The 20,026-nt window shown below is 49.1% G+C and overlaps 1 protein-coding gene and 4 non-coding genes across 5 annotated transcripts in view; 2 read left to right on the top strand and 3 right to left on the bottom strand.

The window, feature by feature from the left end:
• The window catches only part of LOC132835355 (myelin-oligodendrocyte glycoprotein-like), a 315,935-nt gene extending 297,467 nt beyond the window's left edge, over positions 1–18,468 (top strand). Inside the window, exon 4 of the mRNA XM_060854812.1 lies at positions 18,248–18,468. Coding sequence (XP_060710795.1) covers positions 18,248–18,252 — 5 coding nt within the window. The 3' untranslated portion in view covers positions 18,253–18,468. The remainder of the gene's footprint in view (positions 1–18,247) is intronic.
• Positions 3,607–3,679, bottom strand: trnak-cuu (transfer RNA lysine (anticodon CUU)). Its single transcript has one exon. It is a non-coding gene; the product is annotated as a tRNA-Lys (tRNA).
• Positions 14,688–14,760, bottom strand: trnak-cuu (transfer RNA lysine (anticodon CUU)). The gene has a single exon. It is a non-coding gene; the product is annotated as a tRNA-Lys (tRNA).
• trnak-cuu (transfer RNA lysine (anticodon CUU)) lies at positions 14,968–15,040 on the bottom strand. The gene has a single exon. It is a non-coding gene; the product is annotated as a tRNA-Lys (tRNA).
• Positions 18,469–19,270: 802 nt separating the features above from the next.
• On the top strand, positions 19,271–19,343 carry trnav-cac (transfer RNA valine (anticodon CAC)). The gene has a single exon. It is a non-coding gene; the product is annotated as a tRNA-Val (tRNA).
• Positions 19,344–20,026: the final 683 nt, after the last annotated feature.

The raw sequence follows: 20,026 nt of genomic DNA on the forward strand, positions 1-20,026 counted from the left end.
AAAAACATAAGATAAAGCACGTTGACAGCATCCAGGATCGAATTGGGAACCGTACACGAAGAGGCGAACGTGACAACCACTACAACGATGGAAGCTTCACAAGTGCTGACCTTTGTACATGTCATTTCTGGCTTGGAGTCACCCCTGTGATTCACTGTGAACAGGTCAAATCTCTGAGCAAGAGCGGGACACACCTCCTGACATCACTGTGAAAGAGGTAGACTTTCCTCTTTTGGGCAGATAGATGGAGCATTTCACTTCCTGCCAGATGCTTTGACGAGTGCTTTTGACCTCCATACCCAGTGAGGTCTGTGCTGTGTCATCAAGTGTCAGAAAGACATTTAGCAAATTGAAACAGCAGGTTTAGCTGCTGCAGGTATTTATGGTTTGTCAGTGCAGTGTGGTTGTAGCTGTGCCTTCACAAGGTAGAGTTAAAAATCTCACAACACCAGGATGTAGTCCAACAGGTTTATTTGCAAGCAATGGCTGTTGAGTTCTGCTCCTTCATCAGGGCGCTGTGGAGCAGGATCATAAGACACAGAATTTATAGCAAAAGATCACAGTGTCATGCAACTGAAAAAATATATTGAACACACCTAGATTGTTGTTAAGTCTTTCATCATTGAGAAAGGGTTGCAGGTTTCGGGTCAGTAATATGTAAATCCCAGAACTTCTTTGAACTCACATTCTCGACATAGCAAGGTTTTATATACATATAAAGATGAATTTTCAGCTCAGACAATGCATTGAAGGTGTGAAGTTAGAGTCTGTCTGTAACAAAAACCATTCAAAAGCCATTGCTTCCAAATACCCCTATCTCAGATACCTTCCTCCACTTCCTGGACCTCTCCATCTCCATATCCTGTGACTTACACAAAGCGGGCATCCACTTCAAACCCACCAACTCCCACCCCGCCTCCTGTAAAAGTGCAATCCATCAGTCCCAATTTCTCTGCCTCCACCGCATCTGCTCCCAGAAGAATCAATTCCACTCCAGAACATTTCAGATGACCTCTTACTTCAAGGACCATAATTTTCCCTCCCAGGAGGTCAATGATGTCCTTCAGTGCAACTTCTCCACTGCCCGCACCTCTGCCCTTGAACCCCACCTCTCCAACTGCAACAAGGATAGAAACTCCCTTGTCCTCACCTTCCACCTCACCAATCTCTGAATACAATGCATCATCCTCCACCATTTCCATCAACTACAGTCAGACTTCACCACCAGAGATATAGTTCCCTCTTTACCTTTTTCAGCACTCTGCACCAAGCATTCCTTTCCTTGTTAGGTCTACGCCCCCCATCAACCCATCCACTACTCCCGGCACCTTCCCTTGCCACTTCAAGAGGTGTAGAATCTGCACCTACAACTCCCCACTCATCTCCATCCAAGGGCTTTAAGGATCCTTCCACATCTGATAGAGATTTTCCTGCACATCCAAACACCTCATCTGCTGTGTCCATTGCTCTCGATGTGGTCTCCTCTACATTGGGGAGACAGGATGTCAACTTGTGGCATGTCCCAGAGAGCATCTGTGGGACACACACACTAAATAACTGCGCCTTCCTGTGGCCAACCACTTCAACTACGCTCCCACTCCGCCAATGACATGCAAGTCCTGGCCCTTCTCCACTGCTAAATCCCAGCCACCCAACGACTGCAGGAAGAACGCTTCATCTTCTGCCTTGGGACGCTCTGACCACACACAATCAATGTCAATTTCAACAGTTTTCAAATCTCCCCTCCCACCCACCTAATCCCAGATCCAACCCTCCATTCGGCACCGCCCTCTTGAACTGTCCTATATGTCCATCTTCCTTCCCACCTATCTGCTCCACATACTGCTCCGGCCTAACACCATCACCTACCACTTCATCTACCTATCGCATTCTCAGCTACCTTACTCCCCCAAGCCTCACTCCCCCTCCCATTTATCTCTCTGACCCCATGGGCCCTACATTCCTGATGAAGAGCTAATGCTTGAAATGTTGACTCACCTGCTCCTCAGATGCCACCTGACCTGTTGTGCTTTTCACCAACACCTTGCACCCTGGCCTCAGGGTCACGTGGACCATCTCAGACACCTTCCTCCACTTCCACATACTTTAACCCTTTCCCATGATTTCATGCTCTTTATTTTCCATATAAGCAGGGCTCCTGGAGACTTGAACAAAGTGTCTTTCCCATCCTGTCATCCAACTCGACCCTCCTCCAAATGAGCTGTTTGAACTCCCCAATGGGGACGCAGCTTCTTTTGGCATTCATTCAGAAGATCATTCTGCCCATTTAGTCCATGCTGGTGGGGAATGGTGGAGGGGTTCTCGCTGAGGAGCTGGTTAAATGGGAATGGACAGCAACATGAGCCGGTGGGAGGTGTGCAAAGGCAGCGCTGAGTGAGTGAGAAACCCCCTTAGTGTCTGTGTGGACTGTGTGTGTAACTGTGTGTGTATATAAGACTGTGTGTGTGTGTGTGTGTGTGTGTATGAGACTGTGTGTGTGTATATGAGACTGTGTGTTTGTGTATGAGACTGTGTCTGTGAGACTGTGTGTATATGAGACTGTGTGTGAGAGACTGTGTGTGTGAGAGAGAAACTGTGTGTGTGAATGAGACTGTGTGTGTGTGTGAGACTGTGTGTGTGAGAGAGAGAAAGAGAGTTGAAGTGTGATGCCCAGTTCAATGTAATAGTTGAGGGCCCCCTTGGTGGCCTGGCTGCAAAAAGCACATTGCTCAAGTCTCCTGGACCCCTGATTGGCGAGACGGGGTCCTTCAGTCCAGAGGTGGGAATAAAGCATCATTGTTTGTGTTCATTTGTGCACAGTTGGGGGGGGGGGGTGCTGACAAAGCAACAGGCTGGAATGTGGGTGAGTGAGAGAGTTTGATAGAAGTCTGTGTGAACAGAGAGGTGTGTGCAGACACTGACTGGACTGAGCTTTCGTGAACATTGAGCACGAAATGGGGGGTTAGTATGTGTCAGGCTGGCCGAGCGGTCTCAGGTGCTGATTTAAGCTGCTGTTTGTCTTTGAACTGACGGTTTGAGTCTCACTCCTGATTGTGTGCGTTTAATTTTTTGTAAACTCAGAAACGAATTGGAGTGTGAGCTTGTGATAAAACTGACCCCCAACCCACCCCCCACCCCCCAAGGCACCAGCTGCTGGGAAGTCAGACTCGCTTCCCCTGCCCCAGGCGGGTTTACAGAGCCACAGGTTACAGTCTGTGTCTGTGAGTGAGTGCAGCCTCTGTGTGTACGGTTCTGACCCTCCCCCAGTGTCGATGGGAAAGGCAGCAGCACTGGGTAATGGAGCTCTCAGTGAAACGAGCGGCTGCAGAGAGAGAGAGTCTGTGTGTCGCTGCACTCCGTCAGACTGCAGGGAGAAAGGAGGAGAAAGTGAGGACTGCAGATGCTGGAGATCAGAGTGGATGAGTGTGATGCTGGAAAAGCACAGCAGGTCAGGCAGCGTCCGAGGAGCAGGAGAATCGACGTTTCGGGCAAAAGCCCTTCACCAGGAACCCGAGAGTATTGAGCCTCCTGATTGACTCAGAGCAGTGAAAGATCAGGGCGCGTCCAAATGGGAGAGAGTGTGTGTGTGTTAAAAGCGGAGCACACCGCCCAACGTGGGGCTCGAACCCACGACCCTGAGATTAAGAGTGTCAGGCTCTACCGACTGAGCTAGCCGGGCCACGCCAACCGTTGGCCGCGCCACGCCAACACCTTTCCTCCTACTGCTGTGGGGGGAATTGGCAATTACCTTTTTTCCCATGTACTCACTGCAAACACAGATCCACAGAGAGAAAGAGATGCAGAGAGAGAGAGTGACTTTCAGAGCTTGAGTCTACATAGCTCTGTGTCGCTAGCAAGCCACTCAGTTCAAGGGGCAATTAGGGACGGGTAACACCCTCTGGCCGCACCAGGCGACCCCCCATCTCATGAACCATCATCAACCTCATCCATTCCCTTGTAAGGTCAGGAGAGAGCATCCGCAACTGCTCTCCAGGAGTCCACTCTCTGTGAACTTGCAGTTATCTGACTCTCTGCTGCCCTTGTCTGGGACCTGGATACAAATCCCAGATCTACCATTAGCTTTTCTCTGAATAAAATAACGATTGACCAGATCTCAGTCTGGTACAACCTGTGAACCTGCCCAAACACGGCCTTATCTTGTGAAGGAGTAGCTCCAATCAAACACATTTCACTGACAAACCACAAATACCTGCAGCAGCTCAACCTGCTGTTTCTATTTGCAAGATGTCTTTCGGCCCCTTGATGACACAGGGAGAAAGTGAGGACTGCAGATGCTGGAGATCAGAGACAAAAGGCGTGGTGCTGGAAAAGCACAGGCGGTCAGGCAGCATCCCAGGAGTGGGAGAATCGACATTTCGAACATGAACCCTTCATCAGGAATGAGGGGGGTTGGGGCTGTGAGATTTGGCCCAGGTCCATGAAGGAGGGGAAACACTTAAGATAAAACGCCATGTTCCCACCCAGGATCAAATCGGGGACCTGTCGCGCGTGCGGCAAACGTGATAACCGCGAGGAATCTTCACCAGTGCTTCAGCTTCGTACATACCCCTTCCGACTTGGAGTCACCCCTGTGATTCACTGTGAACAGGTCAAATCTCTGAGCAAGAGCTGGGACACACCTCCTGACATCAGTTGTGAAAGAGGTAGACTTTCCTCTTTTGAGCAGATAGATAGATCATTTCACTTCCGGCCAGATGCTTTGACGAGTGCTTTTGTCCTCCATACCCAGTGAGGTCTGGACTGTGCCATCAAGTGTCAGAAAGACATTTAGCAAATTGAAACAGCAGGTTTAGCTGCTGCAGGTATTTACGGTTTGTCAGTGCAGTGTGTTTGTAGCTGTGCCTTCACAAGATAGAATTAAAATTCTCACAACACCAGGATATAGTCCAACAGGTTTATTTGCAAGCAATGGCTGTTGAGTTCTGCTCCTTCATCAGGGAGCTGTGGAGCAGGATCATAAGACACAGAATTTATAGCAAAAGATCACAGTGTCATGCAACTGAAAGAATACATTGAACAAACTTAGATTGGTGTTAAGTCTTTCATCATTCAGAAAGGGTTGCAGGTTTCGGGTCAGTAATATGTAAATCCCAGAACTTGTTTGAACTCTCATTCTTGAGATAGCAAGGTTTTATATACATATAAAGGTGAATTCTCAGCTGAGACAATGCATTGAAGGTGTGAGGTTAGAGTCTGTCTGTATCAAAAGCCATTCAAAAGCCATTGCCTCCAAATACCCCTATCTCAGACACCTTCCTCCCACTTCCTGGACCTCTCCATCTCCATCTCCATATCCTGTGACTGACTCAAAGAGGGCATCCACTTCAAACCAACCAACTCCCACCCCGCCTCCTGTAAAACTGCAACCCATCAGTCCCAATTTCTCTGCCTCCACCGCATCTGCTCCCAGAAGAATCAAGTCCACTCCTGAACATCCCAGATGACCTCCTACTTCAAGGACCATAATTGTCACTCCCAGGAGGCCAACAATACCCTCCGGTACAACTCCTCCATTTCCCGCACCTCTGCCCTTGAACCCCACCTCTCCAACTGCAACAAGGATAGAAACCCTTTTGTCCGCACCTTCCACCTCACCAATCTCTGAATACAATGCATCATCCTCCACCATTTCTGCCACCTACAGTCAGACTTCAGCACCAGAGGTATAGTTATGAGACTGTGTGTGTGTGTGTGTGTGTGTGTGTATGAGACACTGTGTGTGTGTGTGTGAGACTGTGTGTGTGTGAGAGAGGTGTGGTGCCCAGTTCAATGTAATAGTGTAGGGCCCCCCTAGTGGCCAGGCTGTGAAAAGCATATTGCTCAAGTCTCACTGAGCCCTGCTGCAAGATTTGATTTGCGAGACGGGGTCCTTCAGGACAGAGGGGGAACAAAGCATCATTGTTTGTGTACATTTGTACCGGAGAGGGGCAGACAAAGTAACAGGCTGGAATGTGGGTGAGTGAGAGAGTTTGATAGAAGTCTGTGTGAACAGAGAGGGGTGTGCAGACACTGACTGGACTGAGCCTTCGTGTGAACATTGACAACGGAATGGGGTGGGGTTAGTATGTGTCAGGCTGGCCGAGCGTTCTCAAGTGCTGATTAAAGCTGCAGCTTGTCTTTGAACTGGCGATTTTTGTCTCACTCCTGAATGTGTGCGTTTAATTTTTTTGTCAACTCATAAACGAACTGGAGTGTGAGCTTGTGATAAAACTGACCCCCACCCCCCAAGGCACCTGCTGCTGGGGAGTCAGACTCGCTTCCCCTGCCCCAGGCGGGTTTACAGAGCCGCAGGTTACAGTCTGTGTCTGTGAGAGAGTGCAGCCTCTGGTGTGTACGGCCCAGACCCTCCCCCAGTGTCGATGGGAAAGGCAGCAGCACTGGGTAATGGAGCTCTCAGTGAAGCGAGCGGCTGCAGAGAGAGAGAGAGAGTGACTCTCAGAGCCTGAGTCTACATAGCTCTGCGTCGCCAGCAAGCCACTCAGTTCAAGGGGCAATTAGGGACGGGTAACACCCTCTGGCCGCACCAGGCGATGCCCCCATCCCATGAGCCATCACCAATCTCATCCATTCCCTTGTAAGGTCAGGAGAGAGCATCTGCAACTGCTCTCCAGGAGTCCACTCTCTGTGAACTTGCAGTTATCTGACTCTCTGCTGCCCCTGTCTGGGACCTGGATACAAATCCCAGGTCTACCATTAACTTTTCTCTGAATAAAAAAAAACGATTGACCAGATCTCAGTCTGTTACAAACTGTGAATCTGCCCAAACACAACATTATCTTGTGAAGGTTTGGCTCCAATCAAACACACTGCACTGACACACCACAAATACCTGCAGCAGCTCAACCCGCTGTTTCTTTTTGCAAGATGTCTTTCTGACACTTGATGTCACAGGGAGAAGGTGAGGACTGCAGATGCTGGAGATCAGAGTCAAAAGGCGTGGTGCTGGAAAAGCACAGGCGGTCAGGCAGCATCCCAGGAGTGGGAGAATCGACATTTCGAACATGAACCCTTCATCAGGGAAGAGGGGATGGGGCTGTGAGATTTGGCCCACTTCCATGAAGGAGGGGAAAAACATAAGATAAAGCACGATGACAGCATCCAGGACCGAATTGGGAACTGTACACGGAGGAGGCGAACATGACAACCACTACACCATGGAAACTTCGCAAATGCCTGATCTTTATACATGTCATTTCTGGCTTGGAGTCACCCCTGTGATTCACTGTGACCAGGTCAAATCTGGTGACTGTGTGTGTGAGACTGTGTGTGTGTGTGTGTGTGTGTGAGACTGTGTGTGTGTGAGAGACGCTGTGTGTGTGTGTGTGTGTGTGTGTGTGTGAGAGAGAGAGAGAAAGAGTGGGTCCCAGTTCAATGTAATAGTGTAGGGACCCCTCGTGGCCGGGCTGTGAAAAGCACATTGCTCAAGTCTCCCGGACCCCCGCTGCAAGATTTGATTGGCGAGACGGGTCCTCCAGTCCAGAGGTGGGAATAAAGCATCATTTTTTGATTACATTTGTACACAAGGTGGGGGGGCGGGGTTACGGTGACTAAGCAACAGGCTGGAATGTGGGTGAGTGAGAGAGTTTGATAGAAGTCTGTGTGAACAGAGAGGTGTGTGCAGACACTGACTGCACTGAGCCTTCATGTGAAGATTAAGCACGAAATGGGGTGGGGTTAGTATGCGTCAGGCTGGCCGAGCGGTCTCAGGTGCTGATTTAAGCTGTAGCTTGTCTTTGAACTGACGGTTTTTGTCTCACTCCAGATTGTGTGGGTTTAATTTTTTTGTCAACTCATAAACGAACTGGAGTGTGAACTTGTGATAAAACTGACCCCCAACCCACCCCCCAAGGCACCTGCTGCTGGGGATGCATCCTCGCTTTTTACAGAGACGCAGGTTACTATTTGTGAGTGAGTGCAGCCTCTGTGTGTACGGTTCTGACCCTCCCCCAGTGTCGATGGGAAAGGCAGCAGCACTGGGTAATGGAGCTCTCAGTGAAGCGAGCGGCTGCAGAGAGAGAGAGAGAGTCTGTGTGTCGCTGCACTCCATCAGACTGCAGGGAGAAATGAGGAGAAAGTGAGGACTGCAGATGCTGGAGATCAGAATGGATGAGTGTGATGCTGGAAAAGCACAGCAGGTCAGGCAGCGTCCGAGGAGCAGGAGAATCGACGTTTCGGGCAAAAGCCCTTCACCAGGAACCCGAGAGTATTGAGCCTCCTGATTGACTCAGAGCAGTGAAAGATCAGGGCGCGGACAAATGGGAGAGAGCTGTTGTTCGGGAATGTGTGCGTGTGTTTTAAAAAGGGCGCCCATCGCGGGGCTCGAACCCACGACCCTGAGATTAAGAGTCTCATGCCCCACAGACTGAGCGAGCCGGACCACGCGAACGCATTTCCTTCTACTGCTGTGGGGGGAATGGGCAATTACATGTTTTCCCATGCACTCACTGCAAACACAGATCCACAGAGAGAAAGAGATGAAGAGAGAGAGAGAGAGTGAGTCTACATAGCTCTGTGTCGCCAGCAAGCCACTCAGTTCAAGGGGCAATTAGGGACTGGTAAAACCCTCTGGCCTCACCAGGCGACCCCCCCATCTCATGAACCATCATCAACCTCATCCATTCCCTTGTCAGGTCAGGAGACAGCATCCGCAACTGCTCTCCAAGAGTCGACTCTCTGTGAACTTGCAGTTATCTGACTCTCTGCTGCCCTTGTCTGGGAACTGGGTACAAATCCCAGATCTACCATTAGCTTTTCTCTGAATAAAAAAACGATTGACCAGATCTCAGTCTGGTACAACCTGTGAACCTGTCCAAACACGGCCTTATCTTGTTAAGGTATAGCTGCAATCAAACACACTGCACTGACAAACCACAAATACATGCAGCAGCTCAACCTGCTGTTTATTTTTGCAAGATGTCTTTCGGCCCCTTGATGACACAGGGAGAAAGTGAGGACTGCAGATGCTGGAGATCAGAGTCAAAAGGCGTGGTGCTGGAAAAGCACAGGAGGTCAGGCAGTGAGAGAATCGACATTTCGAACATGAACCCTTCATCAGGAAAGAGGGGGTTGGGGCTGTGAGATTTGGCCCACTTCCATGAAGGAGGGGAAACACGTAAGATAAAACGCGATGTTCCCACCCAGGATCGAATTGCGGACCTGTCGCGCGTGCGGCAAACGTGATAACCGTGAGTAAACTTCACGACTGCTTCAGCTTCGTACATGCCCCTTCCGACTTGGAGGCACCCCTGTGATTCACTGCGAACAGATCAAATCTCTGAGCAAGAGCTGGGACACACCTCCTGACTTCAGCTGTGAAAGAGGTAGACTTTCCTCTTTTGAGCAGATAGATGTAGCATTTCACTTCCGGCCAGATGCTTTGACGAGTGCTTTTGACCTCCATACCCAGTGAGGTCTGGACTGTGCCATCAAGTGTCAGAAAGACATTTAGCAAATTGAAACAGCAGGTTTAGCTGCTGCAGGTATTTATGGTTTGTCAGTGCAGTGTGTTTGTAGCTGTGCCTTCACAAGATAGAATTAAAATTCTCACAACACCAGGATATAGTCCAACAGGTTTATTTGGAAGCAATGGCTGTTGAGTTCTGCTCCTTCATCAGGGAGCTGTGGAGCAGGATCGTAAGAAACCGAATTTACAGCAAAAGATCACAGTGTCATGCAACTGAAAGAATATATTGAACAAACTTAGATTGGTATTAAGTCTTTCATCATTCAGAGAGGGTTGCAGGTTTCGGGTCAGTAATATCTAAATCCCAGAACTTTTTTGAACTCACATTCTCGAGATGACAAGGTTTTATATATATATATATATATATACACACACATAAAGGTGAATTCTCAGCTCAGACAATGCATTGAAGGTGTGAGATTAGAGTCTGTCTGTGTCAAAAGTCATTGCTTCCAAATACCCCTATCTCAGACACCTTCCTCCACTTCCTGGACCTCTCCATCTCCATATCCTGTGACTGACACAAAGTGGACATCCACTTCAAACCCACCAACTCCCACCGCGCCTCCTGTAAAACTGCAACCCATCAGTCCCAATTTCTCTGCCTCCACCGCATCTGCTCCCAGAAGAATCAATTCCACTCCAGAACATTCCAGATGACCTGCTACTTCAAGGACCATAATTTTCCCTCCGAGGAGGTCAATGATGCCCTCCAGTACAACTGCTCCACTTCCCACACCTCTGCCCTTGAACCCCACCTCTCCAACCGCAACAAGGATAGAAACCCCCTTGTGCTCACCTTCCACCTCACCAATCTCTGAATACAATGCCTCCACCATTTCTGTCACCTACAGTCAGACTTCACCACCAGAGACATAGTTATGAGTCTGTGTGTGTGTGTGAGAGAGAGACTCTGTGTGTGTGTGTGTGTGTGTGTGTGAGAGAGAGAGAGAGAGAGAGAGAGAGAGAGAGAGAGATGAAGTGTGATGCCCAGTTCAATGTCATAGTTGAGGGCCCCCCTAGTGGCCGGGCTGTGAAAAGCATATTGCTCAAGTCTCACTGAGCCCTGCTGCAAGATTTGATTGGCGAGACTGGGTCCTTCAGGACGGAGGGGGAACAAAGCATCATTGTTTGAGTATATTTGTACCGGAGAGGGGCAGACAAAGTAATAGGCTGGAATGTGGGTGAGTGAGAGAGTTTGATAGAAGTCTGTGTGAACAGAGAGGTGTGTGCAGACACTGACTGGACTGAGCCTTCGTGTGAAGATTGAACACGGAATGGGTTGGGGTTAGTATGTGTCAGACTGGCCGAGCGGTCTCAGGTGCTGATTTTAAGCTGCAGTTTGTCTTTGAACTGGCGATTTTTGTCTCACTCCTGATTGTGTGCGTTTAATTTTTTGTCAACTCATAAACGAACTGGAGTGTGAGCTTGTGATAAAACTGACCCCCAACCCACCAAGGCACCTGCTGCTGGGGAGTCAGACTCGCTTCCCCTGCCCCTGGCGGGTTTACAGAGCCGCAGGTTACAGTTTGTGTCTGTGAGTGAGTGCAGCCTTCATCCTCCCGCAGTGTCGGTGGGAAAGGCAGCAGCACTGGGTAATGGAGCTCTCAGTGAAGTGAGCGGCTGTAGAGAGAGAGAGAGTCTGTGTGTCGCTGCACTCCATCAGACTGCAGCTAGCAATTAGGGAAAAGTGAGGACTGCAGATGCTGGAGATCAGAGTGGAAGTGTGTGGTGCTGGAAAAGCACAGCAGGTCAGGCAGCATCCGAGGAGCAGGAGAGTCGACGTTTCGGGCAGATGCCCTTCACCAGGAACCCGAGAGTATTGAGCCTCCTGATTGACTCAGAGCAGTGAAAGATCAGGGCTCATCCAAATGGGAGAGAGCTGTTGTTCGGGAATGTGTGTGTGTTTTAAAATTGGAGCCCATCGCCCAACGTGGGGCTCGAACCCACGACCCTGAGATTTAGATTCTCATGCTTCACCAACGGAGCTGGCCGGGCCTCGCTCCCGCCTTTCCGCCTACTACTGTGGGGGGAATTGGCAATTACTTTTTTCCCTTGCACTCACTGCAGACACAGATCCACAGAGAGAAAGAGATGTAGAGAGAGAGAGTGACTCTCAGAGCCTGAGTCTACATAACTCTGTGTCGCCAGCAAGCCACTCAGTTCAAGGGGCAATTAGGGACGGGTAACACCCTCTGGCCTCACCAGGCGACACCCCCATCTCATGAACCATCACCAACCTCATCCATTCCCTTGTAAGGTCAGGAGAGAGCATCCGCAACTGCTCTCCAAGAGTTCACTCTCTGTGAACTTGCAGTTATCTGACTCTCTGCTGCCCCTGTCTGGGACCTGGATGCAATTCCCAGGTCTACCATTAGCTTTTCTCTGAATAAAAATAAGATTGACCAGATCTCTGTTACAGCCTGTGAACCTGCCCAAACACAGCCCTATCTTGTGAAGGCGTAGCTCCAATCAAACACACTGCACTGACAAACTACAAATACCTGCAGCAGCTCAACCTGCTGTTTCTTTTTGCAAGATGTCTTTCGGCCACTTGATGTCACAGGGAGAAGGTGAGGACTGCAGATGCTGGAGATCAGAGTCAAAAGGCGTTGGTGCTGGAAAAGCACAGGCGGTCAGGCAGCATCCCAGGAGTGGGAGAATCGACATTTCGAACATGAATCCTTCATCAGGAATGAGGGGATGGGGCTGTGAGTTTTGGCCCAGTTCCATGAAGGAGGAGAAAAACATAAGACAAAGCACGATGACAGCATCCAGGAACGAATTGGGAACGGTTCACGGAGGAGGCGAACATGGCAACCACTACACCATGGAAACTTCACAAATGCCTGATCTTTGTACATGTCATTTCTGGCTTGGAGTCACCCCTGTGATTCACTGTGACCAGGTCAAATCTCTGAGCAAGAGCTGGGACACACTTCCTGACATCAGTTGTGAAACAGGTAGACTTTCTCTTTTGGGCAGATAGATGGAGCATTTCACTTCCGGCCAGATGCTTTGACGAGTGCTTTTGACCTCCATACCCAGTGAGGTCTGTGCTGTGCCATCAAGTGTCAGAAAGACGTTTAGCAAATTGAAACAGCAGGTTTAGCTGCTGCAGGTATTTGTGGTTTGTCAGTGCAGTGTGTTTGTAGCTGTGCCTTCACAAGATAGAGTTAAAAATCTCACAACACCAGGGTATTGTCCAACAGGTTTATTTGCAAGCAATGGCTGTTGAGTTCTGCTCCTTCATCAGGGAGCTGTGGAGCAGGATCGTAAGACACCGAATTTACAGCAAAAGATCACAGTGTCATGCAACTGAAAGAATATATTGAACAAACTTAGATTGGTATTAAGTCTTTCATCATTCAGAGAGGGTTGCAGGTTTCGGGTCAGTAATATGTAAATCTCAGAACTTCTTTGAACTCACATTCTCGAGATAACAAGGTTTTATATATATATAAAGGTGAATTCTCAGCTCAGACAATGCATTGAAGGTGTGAGATTAGAGTCTGTCTGTGTCAAAAGTCATTGCTTCCAAATACCCCTATCTCAGACACCGTTCTCCACTTCCTGGACCTCTCCATCTCCATACCCTGTGACTGACACAAAGTGGACATCCACTTCAAACCCACCAACTCCGTCCCCGCCTCCTGTAAAACTGCAACCCATCAGTCCCAATTTCTCTGCCTCCACCGCATCTGCTCCCAGAAGAATCAAGTCCACTCCAGAACACTCCTGATGACCTCTTACTTCAAGGACCATAATTTTCCCTCCCAGGAGGTCAACGATGCCCTCCAGTACAACTGCTCCACTTCCCACACCTCTGCCCTTGAACCCCAACTCTCCAACCGCAACAAGGATAGAAACCCCCTTGTGCTCACCTTCCACCTCACCAATCTCTGAATACAATGCATCATCCTCCACCATTTCTGTCACCTACAGTCAGACTTCACCACCAGAGACATAGTTATGAGACTGTGTGTGAGAGAGAGACTGTGTGTGTGTGTGTGTGTGTGTGTGAGAGAGAGAGAGAGAGAGAGAGAGAGATATGAAGTGTGATGCCCAGTTCAATGTAATCGTGTAGGGCCCCCCCTAGTGGCCGGGCTGTGAAAAGCACATTGCTCAAGTCTCACTGAGCCCTGCTGCAAGATTTGATTGGCGAGACGGGGTCCTTCAGGGCAGAGGTGGGAATAAAGCATCATTGTTTGTGTACATTTGTACTCAAGGGAGGGTGGGGTGGGGTGGGGGGTGCTGACAAAACAACAGGCTGGAATGTGGGTGAGTGAGAGAGTTTGATAGAAGTGTGTGTGAACAGAGAGGTGTGTGCAGACACTGACTGGACTCAGCCTTCGTGTGAAGATTGAGCACGGAATGGGGTGGGGTTAGTATGTGTCAGGCTGGCCGAGCGGTCTCAAGTGCTGATTTAAGCTGCAGCTTGTCTTTGAACTGACGGTTTTTGTCTCTCTCTTGATTGTGTGCGTTTATTTTTTTTTCTAACCTCATAAATGAACTGGAGTGTGAGCTTGTGATAAAACTGACCCCTAACCCACCCCCACCCCCGCAAGGCACCTGCTGCTGGGGAGTCAGACTCGCTTCCCCTGCCCCAGGCGGGTTTACAGCGCCGCAGGTTACAGTTTGTGTCTGTGAGTGAGTGCAGCCCTCATCCTCCCCCAGTGTCGGTAGGAAAGGCAGCAGCACTGGGTAATGGAGCTCTCAGTGAAGCGAGCGGCTGCAGAGAGAGAGAGAGAGTCTGTGTGTCGCTGCACTCCATCAGACTGCAGGGAGAAATTAGGAGAAAGTGAGGACTGCAGATCAGAGGGAAGTGTGATTAGTTTAGATTACTTACAGTGTGGAAACAGGCCCTTCGGCCCAACAAGTCCACACTGACACGCACGAAGCGCAACCCACCCGCACCCCTACATATACCCCTTGCCTAACACTACGGGCAATTTAGCATGGCCAATTCACCTGAATTGCCCGCACATCTTTGGAAACCGGAGCACCTGGAGGAAACCCACACAGACACGGGGAGAACATGCAAACTCCACACAGTCAGTCGCCTGAGGCGGGAATTGAACCCAGGTCCCTGGTGCTGTGAGGCAGCAGTGCTAACCACTGTGCCACTAAAGACATGGGCGCATACCAAATTGGAGAGAGCTGTTGTTCGGGAATGTGTGTGTGTTTTAAAAGGGGAGCCCATCGCCCAACGTGGGGATCGAGCCTACGACCCTGAGATTAAGAGTCTCACGCTCTACCGACTGAGCTAGCCGGGCCTTGCCGAAGGTAGTGCTGGAAAAGCACAGCAGGTCAGGCAGCGTCCGAGGAGCAGGAGAATCGGGGTTTCGGGCAAAAGCCCTTCACCAGGAACCCGAGAGTATTGAGCCTCCTGATTGACTCAGAGCAGTGAAAGATCAGGGCGCGTCCAAATGGGAGAGAGCTGTTGTTCGGGAATGTGTGTGTGTTTTAAAAGGGGAGCCCATCGCCCAACGTGGGGCTCGAACCCACGACCCTGAGATTAAGAGTCTCATGCTCTACCGACTGAGCTAGCCGGGCTACGCGAATGCATGGCCTTCTACTACTGTGGGGGGAATTGGCAATTACCTTTTTCCCATGTACTCACTGCAAACACACAGATCCACAGAGAGAGAGATGTAGAGAGAGAGAGTGACTCTCAGAGCCTGAGTCTACACAACTCTGTGTCGCCAGCAAGTCACTCTGTGAGATTTGGCCCACTTCCATGAAGGAGGGGAAAAACATAAGATAAAGCACGTTGACAGCATCCAGGATCGAATTGCGAACCGTACACGGAGGAGGCGAACGTGACAACCACTACACCATGGAAACTTCACAAATGCCTGACCTTTGTACATGTCATTTCTGTCTGGCTTGGAGTCACCCCTGTGATTCACTGTGAACAGGTCAAATCTCTGAGCAAGAGCTGGGACACACTTCCTGACTTCAGTTGTGAAAGAAGTAAACTTTTCTCTTTTGAGTCATCACAGGCAGATATAATGGAGCATTTCAGTTCCTCCCAGCTGCTTTGACGAGTGCATTTGACCTCCATACCCAGTGAGGTCGGTGCTGTGCCTTAATCTCAGAGAGATATTTTGCAAATAGAAACAGCAGATTGAGCTGCTGCAGGTATTTATGGTTTGTAAGTGCAGTGTGTTTGTAGCTGTGCCTTCACAAGATAGAGTTACAAATCTCACAACACCAGGATATAGTCCAACAGATTTATTTGGAAACAATGTCTGTTGAGTTCTGCGCCTTCATCAGGGAGTTGTGGAGCAGGATCACAAGACACAGAATTTATAGCAAAAGATCAGTGTCATGCAACTGAAAGAATATATTGAACAAACCTAGATTGGTGTTAAGTCTTTCACCATTGAGAAAGGGTTGCAGGTTTCGGAGCAGTAATATGTAAATCCCAGAACTTCTTTGAACTGTCATTCTCGAGATAACAAGGTTTTAAATATATATATATAAAGGTGAATTCTCAGCTCAGACAATGCATTGAAGGTGTGAGATTAGAGTCTGTCTGTATCAAAAGCCATTCAAAAGTCATTGCTTCCCAATACCCCTATCTCAGACACCTTCCTCCATGTACTGGACCTCTCCATCTCCATATCCTGTGACTGACACAAAGCGGGCATCCACTTCAAACCCACCAACTCCCACCGCGCCTCCTGTAAAAGTGCAACCCATCAGTCCCAATTTCTCTGCCTCCGCCACATCTCCTCCCAGAATAATCAATTCCACTCCAGAACATCCCAGATGACCTCCTGCTTCAAGGACCATAACCTGCACCTACACCTCCCCACTTGTCTCCATCCAAGGTCCATAAGGATCCTTCCACGTCTGGTAGAGATTTTCCTGCATATCCAAACACCTCATCTGCTGTGTCCATGCACTCGATGTGGTCTCCTTTACATTGGGTAGACAGGATGTCAACTTATGGAATGTCCCAGAGAACAACTGCGGGACACACACACTAAACAACTGTAATGACATGTGGCCAACCACTTCAACTACCCTCCCACTCCGCCAAGGACATGCAAGTCCTGGGTCTTCTCCAATGCCAAATCCCAGCCACCCAATGACTGAAGGAAGAACGCTTCATCTTCTGCCTTGGGACCCTCTGCCCACGCAGACTCAATTTCAATTTCAACAGTTTTCCAATCTCCCTTCCTCCCACCTTATCCCAGATACAACACTCCAACTTGGGGTTGCCCTCTTGAACTTCCTTCCCACCTATCTGCTCCACACACTGCTCCGATCTATCGCCATCACTTTCCGCTTCTCAGCTACCTCCCTCCTCCCCGAGCCCCACTCCCCCTACCATTTATCTCTCAGCCCCAATGGGCCACTGCATTCCTGATGAAGAGCTAATGCTTGAAATGTTGACTCCCCTGCTCCTCGGATGCCACCTGACCTATTGCTCTTTTCACCAACACCTTCCACCCTGACCTCAGGTTCACCTGGACCACCTCAGACACCTTCCTCCGCTTACTGGACCTCCCCATCTCCATTTCTGGCGACTGACTCAATGCAGACATCCACTTCAAACTCAACAACTCCCACCCTGCTGCTACCCTTTGACACTGTTCTATATCTCTCTCCTGAAATGCTTCACCTCACCACTAATAATTCGCCCTTCCATCCTGCTGGAGGGGAGCTAACTCACAAATCTGGTGGGAAATCATTCAACCTCATTTGATGGACCAGGTGGAATTGTTAAGGACCACGGTGTGTGCGTGTGGGGTAGTGTGCATTAATGGTTTGAGAATATTTTTTCCTCCCCCCCCCTTTCTGACAAAGCAACAAGTTGTAAAATATGTATATGAGAGAGAATGCATTTGATAAATGTGTGTTTGTGTGTGAGTGTTAGTGAGTTTGTGTGTGTGTCTGTGTGTGTATGTTTATGTATGTGTGCATGTGTGAGACTGTGCGTGTCTGTGTATGTGTGACCTTGCGTGTGTCTGTGTGTGTTTGTTTGTGTGTGTGTGTGCATGTGTCTGTGAGAGAGAGTGCACGTGTGTGTGTGAGTGCAAAGGGGTTTAAGTCTGTGAGAGTGTGCACATGTGAGTTGTGAGTGAGTCTGTCTGTAGGTGGGTGTGTGTGTGTGTATAGTGCAATGGTGGTCATCTATAGATTAGATTAGATTACTTACAGTGTGGAAACAGGCCCTTCGGCCCAACAAGTCCACACCGACCCGCTGACGGGCAATTTAGCATGGCCAATTCACCTGACCCGCACATCTTTGGACTGTGGGAGGAAACCAGAGCACCCGGAGGAAACCCACGAGAACGTGCAAACTCCACACAGTCAGTCGCCTGAGGCAGGAATCGAACCCAGGTCCCTGGCGCTGTGAGCCAGCAGTGCTAACCACTGTGCCACCGTGCCACCCCAACCACTGTGCCACCGTGCCACCTTGGAGGATGGTCACCCGAAGGTCTGAGGTTGTAGGTCCTGCACTGCTGAGGTGTTCTCCAACTGGGAGAGTGCACTCCTGTCTGTTGATTGTTGTGTGGTGCCCATTCATCCGTTGTCGCAGCCTCTGTTCGGTTTCACCAATGTACCATGCCTCAGGGCATCCTTGCCTGCAGCGTATAAGGTATACAATGCTGGCTGAGTTGCATGAGAAAGAGAAAAACCCATATACACGTATGCACTTGTGGGGTGAATTTGTACTTGCAGAGTTACTTTGCTCAAAAAACTGCATGAATCTATCTAAGCCTCTATTAACTCATTTTTTTTTAGGTTAGAATCAGTCTGAACATTATGGCACCGACAACAGAACACAGGGGGCGAACACCTTCAACATCTTATCTGGGCTGATACCAATTGTTACAGTTGAAAATGTGTTGCAGGTTAAAGCACAGCAGGTTAGGCAGCATCCAAGGAATAGGAAATTCGACGTTTCGGGCATAAGCCCTTCATCAGGAACCAGCAACACATTTTCAACTGCATCTCCAGCATCTGCAGACCTCATTTTTTTTTTACCAATTGTTACAGTTAACCTGAGAATGTAACTTTTGGAAAAAGTTTTGTGATTTACATATGAAAGAAGTTAAATTATCATGGTCATTCGAACAGATGAGAGATTTAACAAACAGTCAAGGTATTTTTCAATGTATAATTTCAATTACATCACACTGTAAACTTTTGCTATAAATTGTGTGTCTTACAACTGCGTCCTCCACACCCACCTGATGAAGGAGCAGCGCTCTGAAAGCTGTTGCTTCCAATCGAACCGCTTGGACTACAACCTGGTGTTACGTGATTTTTAACTTTGTACACCCCAGCCCAACACGGGCACCTCCAAATTAGGAAAAGGATTTTTTTTACATACAGAAGCGAGGTTGGCGGGGAGGAGTAAATGAGGGAGAGACCAAAGAGAAAGAGAAGAGAAAGAGATAATTTATGTGGAGTCAGCTGACCAAAGAGGAAGTGAACGGTGTTCAAAGTTTAAAGATGGGAAAAAGTGAGGACTGCAGATACTGGAGATCATAGTCGAGGCTGTGGTGCTGGAAAAGCACAGAAAGTCAGGCAGCATCCGAGGAGCAGGAGAATCGACGTTTCAGGCAAAAGCCTTTCGCCAGAAATGAGGATTGTGAGCCAACGGGATGGAGAGATAAATGGGAGGGGGAGTGGGTCTGGGGGAAACGCAGCTGAAAATGTGACATGTGGATGGAAATGGGACTGAAATTGGATAGATTACCAATGTATCGCAGGCTATCCCCAGGTGGACTTAGACATGTACAAGCCCGATGCCAACGCATTGTTCCCATAGTGTAGTGGCTATCACGTTCGCCTCACACGCGAAAGGTCCCCAGTTCGATCCTGGGTGGGAACATTATGCTGCGGTGCTTTTATCTTCCTTTCGGGAAAAAGGCCCGCACTCACATGTTCCCCCATCCGAAGCTGAGAATTGATTCCTGGGGACAGCGTCAGTGAGAGGTCAGTGGAGATTTTGGAGTGGGTCAGAGAGCTGTTGGAGAGAAGGTGTGTGTTTCTAAAGACGTCAGTTACCCAACATGGATCTTGGAGCCACATCCCTGAGATCCAGGCTCTCTCTCACTGTCAGAGAGATGGAGGACTGGAAATCAGAGTCCTGAGTGTGGTGCTGGAAAAGCACAGCAGGTCAGGCAGCATCAGGAGCTGGAGAATCAAAGTGTCAGGCAGACGGCCTTCATCAGGAATCAGGCTGTGAGCCGAGGGGGAGGGGGTGGGGGTTTGGGGATAAGATAGCTGAAAGTGCGATGTGTCGATGGAAGTGGGGGCAATGGTGATAAGTCAGAGAGGAGGGCAGTTCCGATTTAGAAGCTTGGATCTGGGATAAGGTGGGGGTAGGGAAAAATGAGGAAACTAGTAAAATCCACATCCCGTGTGGCTAAAGGGTCCCAGTACGAAACATGAGGCTTTCTTCCTCCAGTCTCTTCCTTTATTTCAAAAATATACTTTATTCATAAAACAGTTGGTCATACCATACATACGCAAACATTTGCATACAGAGATCAGAATTTATCATTTGAATAT

The sequence above is a fragment of the Hemiscyllium ocellatum genome, chromosome 44 (assembly GCF_020745735.1).
Source record: "Hemiscyllium ocellatum isolate sHemOce1 chromosome 44, sHemOce1.pat.X.cur, whole genome shotgun sequence".
NCBI classification, from domain to species: Eukaryota; Metazoa; Chordata; class Chondrichthyes; order Orectolobiformes; family Hemiscylliidae; genus Hemiscyllium; species Hemiscyllium ocellatum.